We start from the raw sequence: 17,592 nt of genomic DNA on the forward strand, positions 1-17,592 counted from the left end.
TGGTCTCCACAGAGCCCCAGAACGGATTGGGTAGTTCTGAGCATAACGATAATAGAACATCCCTGTTTGTTCCCACTTCTAGGCTAGATGGAGGACTTTGATGACCAGCAGAAGGGAGCAGGACCCCTTCACCCCATGGTCAGGGAAAAGGAAGGCTGTTGCTGCCTCCCCAAATTTGGTGAAGCCCACCAGAGGCCCGGCATTCCTCTGGGTGCAGATGGAGGTTTCCCACTGACCCATGGCCTAAAAGCCCTTGTTCTTGCAGAGGATTCAGGGTCAGTTCCTGGCACCCAGGAAGCCCAGTGCCACTGTAACCCCAGTGCCAGAGGGTCTGACACCCTTTTCTGACTTCCAGAGGCACTAGGTACTCCGATGGTGCACAGACAGACATGCAGGAAAAACACCCATGTGCATAAAATAAATTAATCTAAAAAATAAACTCAACTTTATTGACATAAAATCTACTCCATCCATAGTTCACTCGTTTAAAATGTGCTGCTTGCTGGGCAGTGGTGGTATCCATCTTTAATCCCTGCACTTGGGAGGCAAGGGCAGGTGGATCGCTGTGAGTCTGAGGCCAGCCTGGTCTACAAAGTAAGTTCCAGGACAGCCAGGGCTACACAGAGAAATCCTGTCTCAAAACAAAACAAAACAAAACAAAAAAAAATGAAGCACATGCACCTTGGTGGTTTCTACAGTGTCCTGAAGTCCTAAATCATCAGCACGGGCTGTCTGTCGTCCAGCAGTTTGTCCGTCTCAGGAAGAAACCTGGCACCTAAGGATCATTTCTCTGTTTTTCAATCTCAGCCCCCAAAGGTCACCTGCTCTCAATCCTCTGGATCTGCCCAAGTTGGGGGTGGCTTTGAGCAGCTGCTTTCTGTTGCCAGCGTTCATGTGTCCAAGGTCCATGCACATGGTGTCAGAGTGTTGTTTCTTTCCATAGCTGAGTAATATTCTGTTGTCAAGACAGACCGCACTGTTTCTGTCCTTCCTCCAGTGGTGTACGTGTGGGTGGCTTCTGTCTTTGGGCTCTGTGGACATCATCGCTGTGGACCGTCATGGTGAACATTCATATGGAAAATGTGTGGATTTTGCTTTCTTTTCTCCAAGTGTGGTGGTTTACTTCCTGTGACTGTGATGAATTTCTGAGATTAATCAAACTGTATAGAGAAAGAGAAGGCTTGGAGATCCCAGGCCAGATTGGCCTCCATGCCTTTGGGCTTGTGGGAAGACGCACACCATGGTGGGAATACCATAGTGGACACACAAGAGGAAGGGGCAGGTGGACCCCATTATAGCCTTCAAGGGCACACCCCAGTGCCCTAAAGGTCCCGCCACCTCCCTATAGCTCTCTGCTAGGGACTGGCCCCGGTGGTATCCGATCCAGCCCGTGACACTAGAGGAAAAGCTTACTGCGGGGTGACATGAGGCCGAATGTTTGAAGAGCTTCTCCAGTCACATCTCATGTTCTGGAAGCTGAACCTGCCCCAGGACCATGTTTGGCAGAAACTGTAAGATGATGGGCCGGCTGGGGTTGCCAAACACGTGGTGCATGGTAGGGAAAGCCGTTTTGAGTGCTCAGCTCCGTCCTTCTGGCATAGGCTTCTTCCTGTCCTCCTTCCATGCCCTGCAGCCCAACCCTTGAGGCAGGCCAGCTACCCACTGAGAGTCCCTGGACTTTGGGTGCTGAGAACCACAGCTTGCCGTGTGCATGATGAGCAGAACCAAGGTCACTGTGGGTCACGTCTCCATCCCCGAGGTTCTGAGTTGCCAGCAACCTGCTCTCCATCAGGTAGAGGGAAGTTGGAGAAAGGTGGTAAGGATACAGGGAACACAGAGTCTCTGGGGTCCTTCACAGGGACATACAGAGATGCTGGGGACCTCCCTGGGGACTCACGGAGACCCAAGGAACCTCTGTGGAGACAGAGAGACTTTGGGGACCACTGTGGAGAAACCCGAGCTGCTGTGAAAGTCACATTAACTATTTTACTAGGACTATGAAGAGCATCCCCATGCTGCTCCAGTGTGGACAGTGGCCAGCCAAGAGAAGTGTTACTATGAAGTCCACATGCTCAGGCCACTAGGGTGTAGCCTGTCATTCACAAAGCTGACTGTGTCAGGCTTGTCCTTTACCAGGCTGAGGTGGACCACGCAGGTAGCTCCTCAAGCTGCGTTGACCCTCCGCTGCTCATGATACCTCTCATTCAGGTGGAGATGAAGATGGGGTTGTGTTCACAGCTCCGCTAGACTCTGGGTTTGCTCTTGACCTCTCCTTACTCCATGTTTGTGTTATGCAAACGTGATGCACATGTCCTCCAAAGTGGCCACCTTCTGGTCACCTTCCTGCTTCCTCCATCTGCTGTGTGACTCGTCCCTCTTTTCAGTTCTGTCTTCTCCCGTCCCTAATCCCGTCTGAGAACGCATGTGCCCACAGCTTGTGAAGACTGTGTGTGGTGGACTCAGAGTTCAAGCAAGCCACGCCACCAGGGATGCCACATTCTTCTAGAGAGGCTGACCTTGCCTCTGTAAGCATGCGCTTGGTGTCAGGTCTTCAACGTCCTACCCCAGAAGACGGAGAACCTCGGAGTCTTGTCCCCATCCCCTCCCCCTGGCCACCCCAGCGTTGGAGCACAACTTGAAAGCGGAATCCATACTTGGTGCTTTTCATCCTTGCTACTGCAAGCTGGATTAGTGCTGAGCCAAGCAATGTTCCCCAATGTACATTTTCCATGCATAATTTGAGTTAGCAATCGACTGTTTTTTAATTGTATTGTTTTATTTAAATCATTGGTCAGTCGTTTCTTCCCCCCCCCCCCCCCCAGATGCTCAATAAGAAAACCTCTCAATGCAGCCCTTCCTCTCACACCTGTCAGGTCTCTGTCTGTAACCATGCAAATCCAAGTCTGTTTCCAGGCCGATTCTTGGTCTCAGTGCCCCTCCATCATCATCCCCATTTGTTCACCCTGTCTTCCTCTTTCTTAGGTTCTTCCTTTGTTTTGGTGGACCGCATCCTGCAGTAGCTTTCTGAGAAAGGATGCCTAGAAGGTCACGTTTGTGTGTCTTGATCACTTGATTGACATGTTGGTGTAGACTGCAGATGAAAAATCATTTTTATTCAGAGTCTGTGCCTTGTGGGGGGCTCAGTTTCACATCAGGGAAGCCTTGCTGTTGTGCAGTCCTGTGTCATTCTATCTGTTGGGTATGTTTCTTTTGTTTCGCTTTTGTTTTTCGAGACAGTTTCTCTGTGTAGCCCTGGTTGTTCTAGAATTCCCTATGTAGACCAGGCTAGCCTTGAACTCAAAGATCCGCCTGCCTCTGCCTCCCAAGCGCTGGGATTAAAGGCATGCGTCACTAGTATACATATTTTTTTTTTTTTTGGTTTTTTGAGACAGGGTTTCTCTGTGGCTTTGGAGCCTGTCCTGGAACTAGCTCTGTAGACCAGGCTGGTCTCGAACTCACAGAGATCCGCTTGCCTCTGCCTCCCGAGTGCTGGGATTAAAGGCGTGCGCCACCATCGCCCGGCGTAGTATACATATCTTGTATGCTCCATTTTTGTGTTTTTCTGGAAACTTCCTGCTGCCATGTCCTTCTGTTCATTCTGCAGGGATCTAGGTCCTCAGTCAGCACCTAGGCCCTCCTGTTCTGGGAGACCATCATCTCAGTATTTGGTTTTTCCTTTTTGTGCTCTCTTGGGACTTCATTTTAGGGCTTCTTGGATGAAACCTTTGGTGCCCACTTCGTTTCCACCTTCATCTCTTGGAAGAGCGTGTGTCCACACAGTTCCATCCCTGGGTTGAAGGGATCAGGTGAACACACTTCTCCAGTAGTCGTCCTCTCCAGAGCCGCGCCAGGCTTTAGAATGTCACTCTGTGGTTGGTGATGACAAGGATGTGGTCATTCTCATGGCCTTTTCTAAGGATCACTTGCCAAAGACCTTGAGAAAACCTTCCTTGTGACTGAGAAATTTAGTTCTGGGGATGTGTCGTAAGGACAAAGTTTGATACTGTGTATGAATATCAGCCCTTATAAATAGGCAACGTGTGGCTGAGTGAGGGTTTAACTCGGTTTGTAGTCTGTGTCTGGTGTGTGCAGAGCCCAGGATTCGGTCCTTTGCACCATAAATAAATAAATAGGAAGTAAGTAAAACAAAAAAATAAAGCAAGATCCACAGGTCGGACCCAGTGGTGGTTTCTGTGATAGGAGACACCCATGCAATGCATTATTGCACTGCCATTATTGACAGTGGGAAGAGGGCCTCTGTGAAGCACAGAAGGTTCTAGCACATGCTGTTACTGTGTGCTATGCTAGGCACGGTTTCCCTACCTCCCTTCCTGCCTTTATGCCTAAGACACCGGGGCATACTTCTGCGATGGTAGGATCCACCCCATCGGGACCTTGGCGTGTTATGCTTCTCCTCTCAAACACAAGCTCGACAGGTGACTTCCATCCTCAGGGGCAGCACTACCGTGTCCACAGTGGTCACTTGAGAGGCCTGCCTGGCACAGTCCCCTACCGTGACAGTGCCCCGGTACCTTCTTTACTCTGGGTGACATGGACTCAGCCTGCTCCCCAGAATGGTTGGGAAAATCACTTCTTGGCTGAAGCCCACGAGGCACAGCTTGAACCTTCGGTGCCATGCACTCGCTGGCCAAGACAGCTGACACTCCCATCCTCCCAGCTTCCTAGAGCATCCCATTGGCCGCTGTGGGCAGAGGGCTGCCAGGCAGCAGGCTCCCTGTCCTTTATGGATGAGGATGGCTACAGATCAGGTTGGAGGAGGGTGCCCATCCCAGTCCTCAGACCAATGGCCTCCAACCTTTATGGCAATGGATTGAAGGGCTGGTCCCCAGATCAGCTGCCTTCCCTGCAGGCCTCTGTCCCAGCCCAGCTTTGAGACTACAATGACCCATGTGGGAATACAGAGAGGTCTGCCCCTGCATCCAGGTGGGGTGGATTCCAGTGTGTTCTCCGTAGGACCCTCTGCGTCCTGTCCCTTCTCCCTGACCCCACCTATGTGACCATCATAGGTAGCTGCATCCCAGGCTCAGTTCTGGAGAAGCCAACCTTGCTATATTGCTGGCCACTTTCTCTTCTCTTCCTTTGTCCTTCTGTTTTGTTATTTTGTTTGCTTTTGCCAAGGAGTCTCACTCGGTAGTCAGGCTGGCCTCAAATATATGATGATCCTTCTTCTTTAGCCTTCCCAGAACTGGGATTGCAAGCATGAGCCATCATGCCGGACTTTTTCTTTCTGTGTAATACTTGGGGTGGATCCCAGGCCCTCGCATGTGCTAAGTATGTGTTCTGTCACTGGGTTGTGCTGTCAGCCACCAGTTATGTTTCACCAAGGACGCCACAGCTCTGGGCAGATTTGTTCAAAGCCCTGAGCATCTGTTACTGCTGAGAGCCACGCATCAGTAAAAGCTGTGTGCCTGCAGTGTGGGGTTGGTGCCTGGGTAGCCAGGAAGGGACACTCTGGGCCCTTCAGGGACCTGGTACTAGTCTGGGCCAGTGTAGTATGTGGATGGTTGGTTCAAGTGACTGGTGTGTTACTAGTGGCTAGGGAGAAACATGAACTGGGCTGACCTGGAGGGCTTGGGTTTGACTAGGGAGACATTCTGTGAACTCAGCCTCAGTTAACCCGATCTCCTTAAGTCTGATCTGGCTGGGACCACGTGGCTGGGGGCTGTGAGGGGAGAAAATAGCTGAGAGTGATGATGGTGCGCACGTGGACCCTGAGTGGGGTCACCTGGCTCACACCTGACAATGGCATGCATTTATCTCAGAGGTCTGTAAATGAGGAAGGGGTCCTGGGTGATGGGGGGGGGGATGAGGGACCAGAGGAGGCAACTGCTATGGAGTCCCAGTCATGTCACATCTGAAAAGAAAGGTCCTGGCCTGCTGTGTCTTTAGAATACATGAGAGAACCAAGTTTGTGCTGAAATCGTTTGGTTTGACACCTTGTGCCTCAGAATGATACCAGTGTCCGCCTCGGGGCATCTGCTGTCGTGGGCTGGAAGAGCCCCTCCCAGGGTGATGAGCCCTTCTGCTGGGTCTGCAGAGAGGGAAGCTGAAGGGGTCCCAGACCTTGCCTCCAGTCAGACAGTCATAGCGGAGCCAGACAGGAACGGGAGTGGGGGGTCTGAATGTCCCATTGTCCTCTTGTTGTTGTTAGTGCCTTCTTAACATCTCGGGGCTCGGGAGATGGCTCCGTCAGTACAGTGCTTGCCACATGACCTGAGTTCAATCCGAGCACCCATGTAAAAAGCCAGGTGCATGGCACATGCCTGGAACTGCAGCAGTGAGTGGGTGGATCCCTGATGCTTGCTGGCCAACCAGTCTACCTGAATTGGTGAGCTCCAGGTTTAGTGAACTCTTGTCTCAAAAGATAAGGTGGAGCTGGAGAGATGGCTCAGTGGTTAAGAGCATTGCCTGCTCTTCCAAAGGTCCTGAGTTCAATTCCCGGCAACTACATGGTGGCTCACAACCATCTGGAATGAGGTCTGGTGCCCTCTTCTGGCCTGCAGACATACACACAGACAGAATATTGTATACATAATAAATAAATAAGTTTAAAAAAAAAAAAAAAGATAAGGTGGAACATCTGTAGAGATGGCTCAGTGGCAGAGAGTGTGCACTGCTCTTCCAGAGGTCGCAAGTTCAGTTCCCATCACCCACTTTAGGTGGCTCACAACCTCCTGTAAGTCCAGTTCCCGGGGATCTGGTGCCCTCTTCTGGCCTCTGCCGGCACTGCGTACATGCAGGAAAACACACATAAGTGAAATTAAAAGTTAAACCTTTTAGAACATTTTAGTTAAGATACTTTAACTAAAAATTTTAAGTCTTAACAAAGTGGAGAACAGCCATTGAGGAATACAGCCACCAACAATTTACCTCTGCACAGATGTGCACACTTGCACAATCCATGAATATGTACACACACACATACACACATTCTCACATTTTTGTTTTGTTTTTTTTTTTCAAGGCAGGATTTCTCTGTGTAACTTTGGAGCCTGTCCTGGAACTAGCTCTTATAGACCAGGCTGGCCTCGAACTCACAGAGATCCACCTGCGTCTGCCTTCCGAGTGCTGGGATTAAAAGCATGCACCACCACCACCTGGCCCTTAACCACCCTTTCTTATTTGGAGAAAGAATTTGGCTGTGTTGCCCAGGTTGGCTCTGAGTTTCTGGGCTCAAGTAATCCTCCTGCCTCCGCCTCCGAAGCACATACCGTGGCACCTTTCAGCATGTTGTTCAGTGATATTAAACCTGCCACCATGTAGTCACTGTCTACTCTAGAACTTCTCCATCACCCCAAATGGAAACATGGTCCCCAGGGAGGGGCATTAGCCTTGAACTCCTGTTCCCGCCCCTGGGGCTTTATCCGTATAGGTGAAACCAGGAGGATTTGTCCTTTGATGCCTGGCCGCTTTTACTTTTATGGTGCAAAGGTTGTGCCTTGGTATGGTGACATCAATACATCCAACTTTTCTTGGCTAATTTTCCGTGTCATGGCTTTACCACGAGGCTGACCATTATTGACACGGAGTTGTTTTGGATTCCTGTGGACAGTGCAGTATAGAGGTGGCATCTTTCTATGCTCCTGGTCCTACTGTGCGTCTGTGGTCTGCTCATTGTCCCTTCCCCATGCACCTGATGCTCTTCTAGGGTGTGCCCACTGAGTAGACTGACTAGCCTTCTGGGACACCTCTAGTAGCAGCAGTGGGGACCTCACTCTCCCTAAGGGGAGCCCTCAGTAGACTCATGGCCTTCAGCATTCTACAGGCCACGCTTCCTCCCCTCTTTTACCTCCCACTGAAGGCTCCCCAGGGTCACTCTGGATTCTGCCTCTCTGTATCATACCCCCACTGCAGTCTCAGAATCCAGCCATGGGAAACAAGACAGGGGTGCCTTTGAACATGACCACCAGTGAGGTCAATTTACAGCCTCGTTGTGGCTCCTCTGCCTGCCTCTGTGCCCAGGTAAACCCACTTGGGATTCACCCTCAATAAAGAGGTTCTAAGGGGCAGGTGGATGTGGGTGTCCCACACACCTGTCACCCAAATTCTGCCCCAAGAGCTCACCCCTCTCTCTTCTGTCTCCCCAGGGACATACCAGGGCCAATGGGTTGGTGGCATGCGCCAGGGCTACGGTGTGCGGCAGAGTGTCCCCTATGGCATGGCCGCAGTCATCCGCTCGCCCCTGAGGACGTCCATCAACTCCCTGCGCAGCGAGCACACCAATGGTGCGGCGCTGCACCCGGATGCCTCCCCGGCAGTGGCCGGCAGCCCAGCCGTGTCCCGCGGTGGCTTCGTGCTGGTGGCCCACAGTGACTCGGAGATCCTAAAGAGCAAGAAGAAGGGGCTGTTCCGGCGCTCCCTGCTGAGCGGCCTGAAGCTGCGCAAGTCTGAATCCAAGAGCAGCCTGGCCAGCCAGCGAAGCAAGCAGAGCTCCTTCCGCAGCGAGGCAGGTATGAGCACCGTGAGCTCCACGGCCAGCGACATCCACTCCACCATCAGCCTGGGTGAGGCCGAGGCCGAGCTGGCCGTCATCGAGGACGACATTGATGCCACCACCACTGAGACCTATGTGGGCGAGTGGAAGAACGACAAACGCTCAGGCTTCGGCGTGAGCCAGCGTTCGGACGGGCTCAAGTATGAGGGCGAGTGGGTCAGCAACCGGCGGCACGGCTACGGGTGCATGACGTTCCCCGACGGCACCAAGGAGGAGGGGAAATACAAGCAGAACGTACTCGTGAGCGGCAAGCGCAAGAACCTCATCCCGCTGCGTGCCAGTAAGATCCGGGAGAAGGTGGACCGGGCCGTGGAGGCAGCCGAGCGGGCAGCCACCATCGCCAAGCAGAAGGCCGAGATCGCCGCGTCCAGGTAGGGTTGGGCAGAGTGTCCTGCAGGACCTGTCTTTGGTCACCAAGTAGGTGTCCATGACCTGCTCTGCCCATAGGCGCAGTGTCCTGTGTGAGGCCTGCACACAGGTTCTCTCTCTGTCCCCCACAGAGTCTTGGTGTTCCTTGGAGGTCCTCGGGTGATTATGGGCAGAGGTGGGGCAAGAAATGATCCGAGAGGGCTGGAGGACCTGCAGCTTCCTATTAAACAGGCTAGGAGGGAGTCCGGAGGCTGCAGGCAGGGAAGGGGATGCCTCTTTTATGTGTCTTAAGTGTGTTTTGTTCCTGTGCACCACTGATGGACAGAGAAGGCTGCTGTTCTGTGGGCATGCCTCCCGCTGGCTGGTGCCTTCTGCCTCAGGGAAATGGGAGGATGCTGGAAGCTACTTCAGTGGCCCAGATCTGTGGCTGGGGGACCCACAAGGGCCCCAAGAGATATCTCTTCCAGCGGGCAGAACAGCTTGGGGGGGCAGTGAGGGACTCACATAAGACTGGGTATTTGGGGTCAATAGCTGCCCCACTTAGACTGGCTCCCTGGAAACCACACAAGCAAGTGTGGGAGCCTGGGCTGGTCTGTGAGAGTCAGGAGGCAGCAGACAGGGGAGCCACAGGAGCCACAGTCTCAGGCTTGAGGGTGCTGCCCTGTGGGAAGCCCAGAGCTTGCTCGTGTGTTGCCTCTGCACTCTGCAGTGACACACCTGTTAGATTAGTGTCGTACCTTTGTGAGGGCGTTTACAGGGTTATCCACTGAGCCAATCTACCACCAGCTTCACCAGATCACCTGTGCCTGCTTGCAGGCGATCATGATGACTCAGCTTATTGGTTGTGGACTTTCCCTTAGAAGTGGGGTGGGGAGCCTTCACCTGAGTAGCCAATTCCCTCATTCCAAATAGCTGCGTGCTCTTCTGCCCTGATTGCACGTGGTCTGTAGGTCTTGGGGGAGGGCTAGAGGCTATAGGTGGGGGAAGGATTAGGGGCAGAGGCTCCATCTGTATGGCTATGGGGAAGCCAACAGCCGTTCTGGGTAGAGTTTCCAGAGTGGCCTTTTGGAGAAAGCACCCATATTCCTGCCAGTAACCTCCGCCCAGGCTCTGTAAGGAAACCCAATAAAGTTGTTGGTTCCCCAAGGTAAACTTTGGTGGTATGTACCTTTGATCCACAGTCCAGAGCACAGGTGTCAGCTAGTGGGACACCTGTCTCCCCCGTGGTGTCTGTGGCCTAGAAGGGAGCACAAGAGCTCTAACATGCTGAAGGAAAGGCAGAATTTCTACCTCAGTATTGAGGTCTGAGCCTACCCTGTGTTAGCCCCTCCCACTATCCCCGAAGACCACCTGGAAGTGGCTGTGAGTGGCAAGTGTGGCTGCTCACCTGGGATTTTAGGAACCTGCTCAGCTGTAGGTGTTTTTACTGTTGTGAACAAAGGCAGCGCCCTTACCACATACAGAAAGTTGGGAAATAACAGCCAGAAAGGCCACGGCGATGGCTGAAAGCTGATGTGTGCACCCCAGCACCCCCACGCATCCAATGAACTAGCTTCCGGTTGTTTCGTTTCACTTTCTCCCTTGTACTTTGGAACCCTGGTGGATGAGGGACATCTCAGAGGCTAGGGTTGCTGGCCACGGCCCTGTCAGTTCCCAGATGAATTCTTTATGTTGTTGTTGGGTTGTTGTTGTTTTGTTTGTTTGTTTTTTGCTTGAGACAAAGTCTCTCTATGTAGCTCTGGCTACCCTGGAGCTCACTGTGAAAGCCAGGCTGGCCCTAAACTCAAAGAGATCTGCTGATGTTTGCCTTCTGAGTGGTGGGATTAAAGACACATGATGCCATGCTTGGCTTTAGAAGACTTCACGAATGAGGATTTGAGAAGCAGGAGCAAGTATCATGGGATACCTTCCACAGACCTGATGTCCCATGTAACCCACCACCAGATCCCCAGTGTTAGGCATGAGAACAGGGGACCCACGGTAGTTTCTATATAGATGCCATGGGGCCCTGGGTGAAGCTGGTCTCCCTGGAACAGGGAGGCGGAGTTGGACCCAAGCCCATGCGGGGAGAACCCTCAACCCTCGTAGTCGGTGTTTCTCTCTGAGCCTCAATTTCCTCATCTATAGCAAAGGAGCCATGCTATTCCCAGCACCTGCCCCTGGCCTGCTTTCTCCAGAGTGTGAGAATGCCAAGATAGACATAGGCTGACACACAGTGGCCTCCACACCTCAGGAAAGCCCGGCGGTAGGCATATGAGGACAAGAAGGACTCAGAGAAGTTGGGATCAACCTGGGTGTGAGTGAGCTCTGAGTCACTCACCAGGGCCCTGGGTCCTGGCCAGTCAGCCAGTGTTTCTGTCTCTTGTGGTTCCTCTGATGTGTTTTCCCTAGTGGGCAAAGGGACGAGTGGAGGGAGGAGGCAGGGAGGAGACGTGTGTATCCTTGTGCACCGGGGCACCAACAGACCTACACACACACTCACGGGCTCCAACCTAGTCTGTTGAAACCATGAAGCACATCCATGTGCTCCACTCCCAATGACTGCCTGACCCCAGGCTTGTTTTCTGCATGGCCAAGGCTACAGAGATGGCCCGGTCCTGTTTCCTTACCAGTGGCATGACCATGAGATGAAATGGACCCTGGTTCTGCATTTACGCAGATGCGATTTCAGAGTCTTTTGAGAAAGATGCCAGTTGATGAATGGGTCCCCCATTCTACCTCCACATAGTATGGGACCCATAACGTGTATTATGTACAGGTATGCCAGTTCCCTGGGTGCCACGCTGTGGGGTCTGGACTGGTTGTGACTGATAGGAAAGAAGGAGACATCAGACCCTCACCAGGCATCAGGAAACAGCTTCTTAGACTCTGGCATTGAAAACAGCAGGGACCTGTGTTCAACTCTATTGTCACTGCCAAATGGCCAGGGCAGGCTGCTCTATAAGCAAGGGTTCCCACTAGAGCGGTAGTTCTCAACCTGTGGGTCATGACCCCTTTTGGGGTCACCTATCAGATATCCAGCCTGTCAGTTATTTATAATACAGTTTACAACAGTAGCAAAATTACAGTTGTGAGTAGCAAGGAGGTAACTTTATGGTTGGGAGGGGGTCACTACAACACAGGGAACTGCATTTAAGGGTCACCATAGCAGGAAGGCTAAGAACCCCTGCACTAGAGGGTAGTGGAGCCCATGATGTGGGGCCCGGTTTATGGCTGGTCCCATCATCGCGGGTATCACCCCAGCACTGCTCCGAGTGCTGACTCCTGGTACCCAGAGTCTTCTGTTGGAGGTGGGGAGGCAGTGCAGCATCATCTAGAAGGCAAGCCACCACCCCAGGCTGTGAGCCTGAATCCGTGTCTCCTGCATCTTCCCAGTGGGCTTAGAATGTGAGAACCAAGGAGGGGAGCCAGAGGCTAGTGTTGATAGGGTGCAGATGGCAAGTGACTCACGGAGCCTTGAGTCCAGCAAGAACCACAAGCAGCTGAGCTGCCGCTGCAGCGCGTCCATCCCTGGGGTCATCATAGTTACCATCAAAATGACAGAGTCACGGGGCCATGCTGCTCCTCTGAGCCTGCATGTCAAGGCTCCTTTGGTAAATGTAGTGAGAAACTCCCATGACATCCTTATCAAACATTCCAGGCCGTCTTGGTGATGGCTCCAGGAAGGCTGGGGCCAGGCACAAGGAGAGTTAACTCTGAGAGGTGCCATCACTCTTGAAGAACCCCTCCTGAGGCCCATCTTGGTGAGGGCAAGAGAGCTCTGGCACCTTCAAGTACCCTTTAAAGACAGCGCTGGGGCTGGGGAGATGTTCCGTGGTTAGGGGGACTCAAGTTCAGTTCCCAACACCCACATCAGGCAGCACCCACCCACCTATACAGCTCCAGTGACTCAAACGCCCTCCTCTGGTCTCCATGGGTACTGCACACACACACGGACACAAAGCCATTAAGTGAGAAATAAAATAAGAGTCTTTATTCAGCACTACCTCTTGGAAAGTGGGTGTGTACACCTGGGAAGAGGCCCACTCAGGAGAGTGTCCATCCCCTGCTGCTCCCCATTAAGGTGCTGAAATAGCAGCCCTTGTTAAGGGATAGGAAGCCTCTGTGTACCATCTTGAGCTAAGCCTGTCCCCTCAGCACTGCATGCAAATGCCATGGTCCTTCTCATCCATGCATCTTCCTGTGGTCAACTGTGGTCTCTCCGTAAATCCCATAAGTAAACAATTCATGAGTGTGTCCCCCCCCCCCCCCGGGCTTTGGGACAGGCTTTCCCTGTGTTCTCACAGGGCTCTCACCGGGCACCATTCTGAGGTGAGCCGTGCTGTCTGGCACCACCCCACCCCACCCCACCCTTCCCAGGCTGTGACTCATCCTGTGAGTTCGTCTTGTCCATCCTATCTATGCCATGGATGATGCTCACCCGAGAGCCACCGAGTTGCTGTCTTCAAGCGACCATGTTTGACTTAATAGAGTGGCTATCCTGTCACCAATAGTTATGGTGGGTGCCTGAAATAAGTGGACAGACAGGCTTAGGGCTGGAACCTGAGATCTCAGCCCTCCTTGTGACAAGGGGACCTGCTGTACATGTGCCACACTTGTCTTGTGATGCTAGCATTGCACCGTGTCTGGTTCTCTGAGCTTGTCCCTTCTTGTCCTCCTGTCCCAGGAGTCTTCCCCACTGATGCAGCCCGGTGTACCCATTTCTTCACTGTTGAGATGTGGGTGTCGATGTGGCTGGAGCCCTTGCTCTGAAGCCCTTCCTTGGTGGGAATGTTCTGGGCATTTCTGATCTTGCAGTCTAGGAGTACGGCTGCAGAAGACATCCTGCTACCCATCCCATTTCTGCACCGCCCTCTCCTGTAGCATTATGGTCTGCTGAGAGATGCAGGCTGTGAGCTTGTGGCAGATGCAGCTCCCAGGAGGAGGCCGAGGGGTCCTGGGTTTATGGATGTGTTCCCACTTCCATAGGCCAAGGGGCTGAACAGAGACCCCTGAAGTGCTCCCACTTCTCAAGCCCAGAACCAGCAACTATGTCACCTTTCATGGCAAAAGGACTTTGCAGATGTTGTTGAGGATGTGGAAGTGGGTGATTATCATGGACACCCCCCCCTCAGGTGGCCTGGTGTCATCACAGGGTCCTCGCACGAGGGCGGCTGTGAAAGCAGAGGTTAGAACTGTGAAGTACAAAGATGGAAAAAGAGCCCAGGAACCAAGGAACGCAAGCAACGTCTAGACATTAGGGAATTTAAGGGAAGGGGTTTCCTGGAGCCGATCTGGAGGGGCCCGACGCAGACCACACCCCGATTTCGGCTCTTCTGTTTTGGAAAATCTGTGCAGCAGCAGGTGGAGCTTTGTTACATTAATTTCGGGAGATTTACTTACATGCTTACTAATCTGGCCACAGTCCCGCCTGCCTCTGAGCACCCCAGAGAATGCTCAAGTCCCTTTGTTCCCCCACTGGCAGCTCTGCCTCACAGTATAGCACTTCCTGGTCCAGGGTTAGGCTCCTGCCCCTGTGGGAGGCTGGTTACACCTCTGGTGGGCAAAGGCCCATCTGTTTGTGCGCAGCCCTGCAGCTTGAAACTGAACAGGGTGGGTGGGGACGGGTTTTAGGGTCCTGGGAAGTGACTAGACGCAGGAGCAGCTGAGGGGATACTGGAGCCCAATGGCTGGTGTACACCATCCAGGGTTCTGGGTTTACCCAAAAGCCTCAGTTCTGCCTCGGTGAGCTGGGAGATCGTGACCTTGGCTGTCTGGCACCTTCTGTGGTATTTCTCATAGGCCCGTAAACTTGGGAATGTGGGCAGCCTCTGCCCATGCCAGCACTGCTTCCTGGTCTCCACTGCAAGGGTTCTCACCTTGCTGCAAACAATTAGACCCTGTGGTTGGAAGCCACAGTTAGGACAACTGTCACATGCCCTTCCTATGGAACTGCTAGTCACATGGTAGTCTAGGATGGCTGCACAGTCTCAGGCAGCTGTCACCTGGATTCTAAGAGGCTCAGCAGGATTCAGAAGAGAAACAAGTCAGCTGGGGCCTGCTGTGTCCACAGCTCACTGGGCCCGAGTCCTGCAGTCCTGAGCAGGTGCAGGAGCTGTGTCCACAGCTCACTGGGCCTGAGTCCTTCAGTCCCAATCAGGTGAAGAATCTGTGGGACTCAGGCCCATAGCACTCTCCTTTCCCTAAATGAGCCTGTTGCTGTTTAGAAGATCCCTGGAATGGGCCTCCATGGGATCTTAGTGGTCTGTCCTGGGATTTGGCAACATCATGGTGTGTCTCCTGAATCCAGCCTGACCTTCCCACTAAATGGCCTTTCCCCACCTGTCTTGCAGAAGTGCTAAGCGGCTCTGCTGTGTGTCCTTGGCAGGTGTGTAAACTCTGCAGGATGGCAAGTGGAGTCCTGTACCACATGCCGTACATATATACCATGTCGCTAGTGTGTCCGCATGACCATCCCGGGGTCAAGCTGACCCCAGTGGACTCAGCCTGGGGTATCCAGACATTTATTATCCTAGCCTCAGCTCCTGTGCCCCTTGCTCCCACCGGCGGATGCATGTACAGGGTTTCTGTATCTTTCAGTGACAGGCTGTCATCCCAGCGGGCTGTCTTTGTTCTTTGTTCCTCTGCCTTCCTTAGGCCCACCTGTACCTTTTGCAGGGAGCTCACAGCACCTGCTTGCTCAGGCGGTTCACATGCCCGAGAAAGGGGCTGTGTTCGAGCCTCCTGCCGTGGCCTGAGTCTCTGGAGTGATGGGTGTGCACTGCCGGGCTCGGTGCACCCACTGCTTTGTGCTGGTTCTTTGTGAGGTTGATGCTAGACCTTGCTATGGAGCCTGCCCACTGCCTGATACTCTTCCATGGCCAGCCAAGGCACTCCTCTGTGCAGAGGGCCAACCCTCCACCATTGGCTTTGAGTTCTGCAGCCAAGGTGCTTGCTACAACAGTGACCCCTAGGTCTCATTGCCAGGTACTGGCCCAGGCCTTCAACTCTACAGGAGGCCATGATTGTGTCCTCAGCATGCTGGAGCCCATGGAACTTTTTGCTGATGGAATTCCATGATAATCTCCCCACGGAAGGTGCGTGTGCATGTGTGCGCGCGCACGTGTGTATGTGTCTGTCTGTCTGTCTGTCTGTCTGCAGCTGTACAGATGGTTCAGTGGAGTGAGAAGCACATTCAGCTCAGCCCCGGGAATTTTGCAGCACTGCTTCTGGTCCTGGCCTTTGAAAGTGTCCACCCTCTGTGTCTTTAGTGCTCCCGCCTCCTCCAGGTTCAACGCTGGGGCCTGTGTTGTCATTCATAGACTAGGATGGGCTCTGCTCCCTGTGGGATACCTACTGCCACCTCTTGCCTTGGAATCAAGCAGCCAAGCGTAGGCTTCCCTTTTCCAGGTTGGAGGTGGAAGGGAGAAACAGAGGCAGGGATGAAAGGAGCCGAGTAGGATGTGGAAACAGCTCACCAACCTTGGCCTCCAAGGCTTAAAGCTGTATGTGTGTTGTGTAATGCCTGATTCTAGGGTGTTTTAAAGTATAACTGATAACTTGGGGTCTCTCCAGTCTGTGTAGCACACAGCCCACCATGGAGTCAGGTGTGGTTGCAAGGTTAGCTCAATCTAAATGTCCCTGAGCTAGCTCCCACTCCTGGAGTGGACGGCAGGCACAGACAGCATTGGGGCTCTCTCCCCATGGTCTTGCTTTCCTCTGTCCTCAGTGTTATTATCCAGAAAGTTCTCAGCGGGAGGTAGCGGAGCCTGGCAGGTGTGTTTGCTCACGCACCTGACAGTTCTTAACCTTTGCGGGAAGAAGACGCCCGCTCACTCCCAGCAGCCTTAGAGACATCACCTGGAAGTTCCCAGGCTCCACTACAGCCTGGGATTCGTCGCTTTTCCCAGAGCTCCAGGGAAGAAGAGCTGGTTGCATAGTTCACTGTCTGTCATGGTAGCTATCAAAAGCCTGAGGCTGCCAGAGGAACATCATGTCTACAGACAGGAAGTGGGGCTGAGTTATCACCAGTGACCCACTTCCCCAGGCCAGGCTCCACCTCCTGAAGGTTCCACAGTCTTCCAAAACAACCCAAGCACCCAAGTAGCAGGGATCAAGTGTCCTAAGGGGGGGGAGAGGCAGAGTGGGAAGTGCCCTGTCCAGGGGGCTGATGAAAACCCAGCGCCTCAGCCAACCCTGAGATAAAGCCAAGGCCATCAACCCACCTGCTTAGTGCCCGTCAATAGTGTCAGTGCGTCCTGCCTCCACTGTCCACTCCCAGAACAACCTCATCACTGCACTCCCCACTCTCTGTTCCCAGTCCTCCCCACTCTCTCTCTGTTCCCAGTCCTCCCCACTCTCTGTTCCCAGTCCTCAGCACACAACTAGAATCTGCTTCCTGTCCCTGGACTTCTCACATAACCAGCATCCCATCCCCCCCCCCCCCCCCCACGAGGCCTTCCGTTCCTATCACGCTCTCAGCGGCCATTCCTGTTGGTGATCAGGTGATAGTCCATGTGTTTAATTACCCGCTCATTATCCCCTGGACGCTTGGCCTGTCTCCACTCTTGTCTGCTGTGGATAAGGCTGACTTGGATGCTCATGGACCTGTGTGCCGTTTTCCCGAGTTCCGTGGTGACTTTGCTGATCTGTTTGTACAGCTGCTGGGAGACGTGGCGTGGATCTCTCTATTCCTTGCTGGCGCTTGGTGTTGGCTGTCTCCTCTATCC

At 53.2% G+C, this 17,592-nt stretch overlaps 1 protein-coding gene across 2 annotated transcripts in view; it reads left to right on the forward strand.

Moving 5' to 3' along the window:
- Window positions 1-17,592, forward strand: part of Jph3 (junctophilin 3) — a 51,393-nt gene that overhangs the window by 11,803 nt on the left and 21,998 nt on the right. For both annotated transcript variants that reach the window (XM_050165125.1, XM_050165124.1), the window contains exon 2: window positions 8,109-8,886. In XM_050165125.1, the coding sequence (XP_050021082.1) occupies window positions 8,109-8,886 (778 nt within the window). The remainder of the gene's footprint in view (window positions 1-8,108; window positions 8,887-17,592) is intronic.

The sequence above is a fragment of the Alexandromys fortis genome, unplaced genomic scaffold, assembly GCF_014885135.2.
Source record: "Alexandromys fortis isolate MF-2015 unplaced genomic scaffold, M_Fortis_MF-2015_v1.1 scaffold_165, whole genome shotgun sequence".
Taxonomy (NCBI): Eukaryota; Metazoa; Chordata; class Mammalia; order Rodentia; family Cricetidae; genus Alexandromys; species Alexandromys fortis.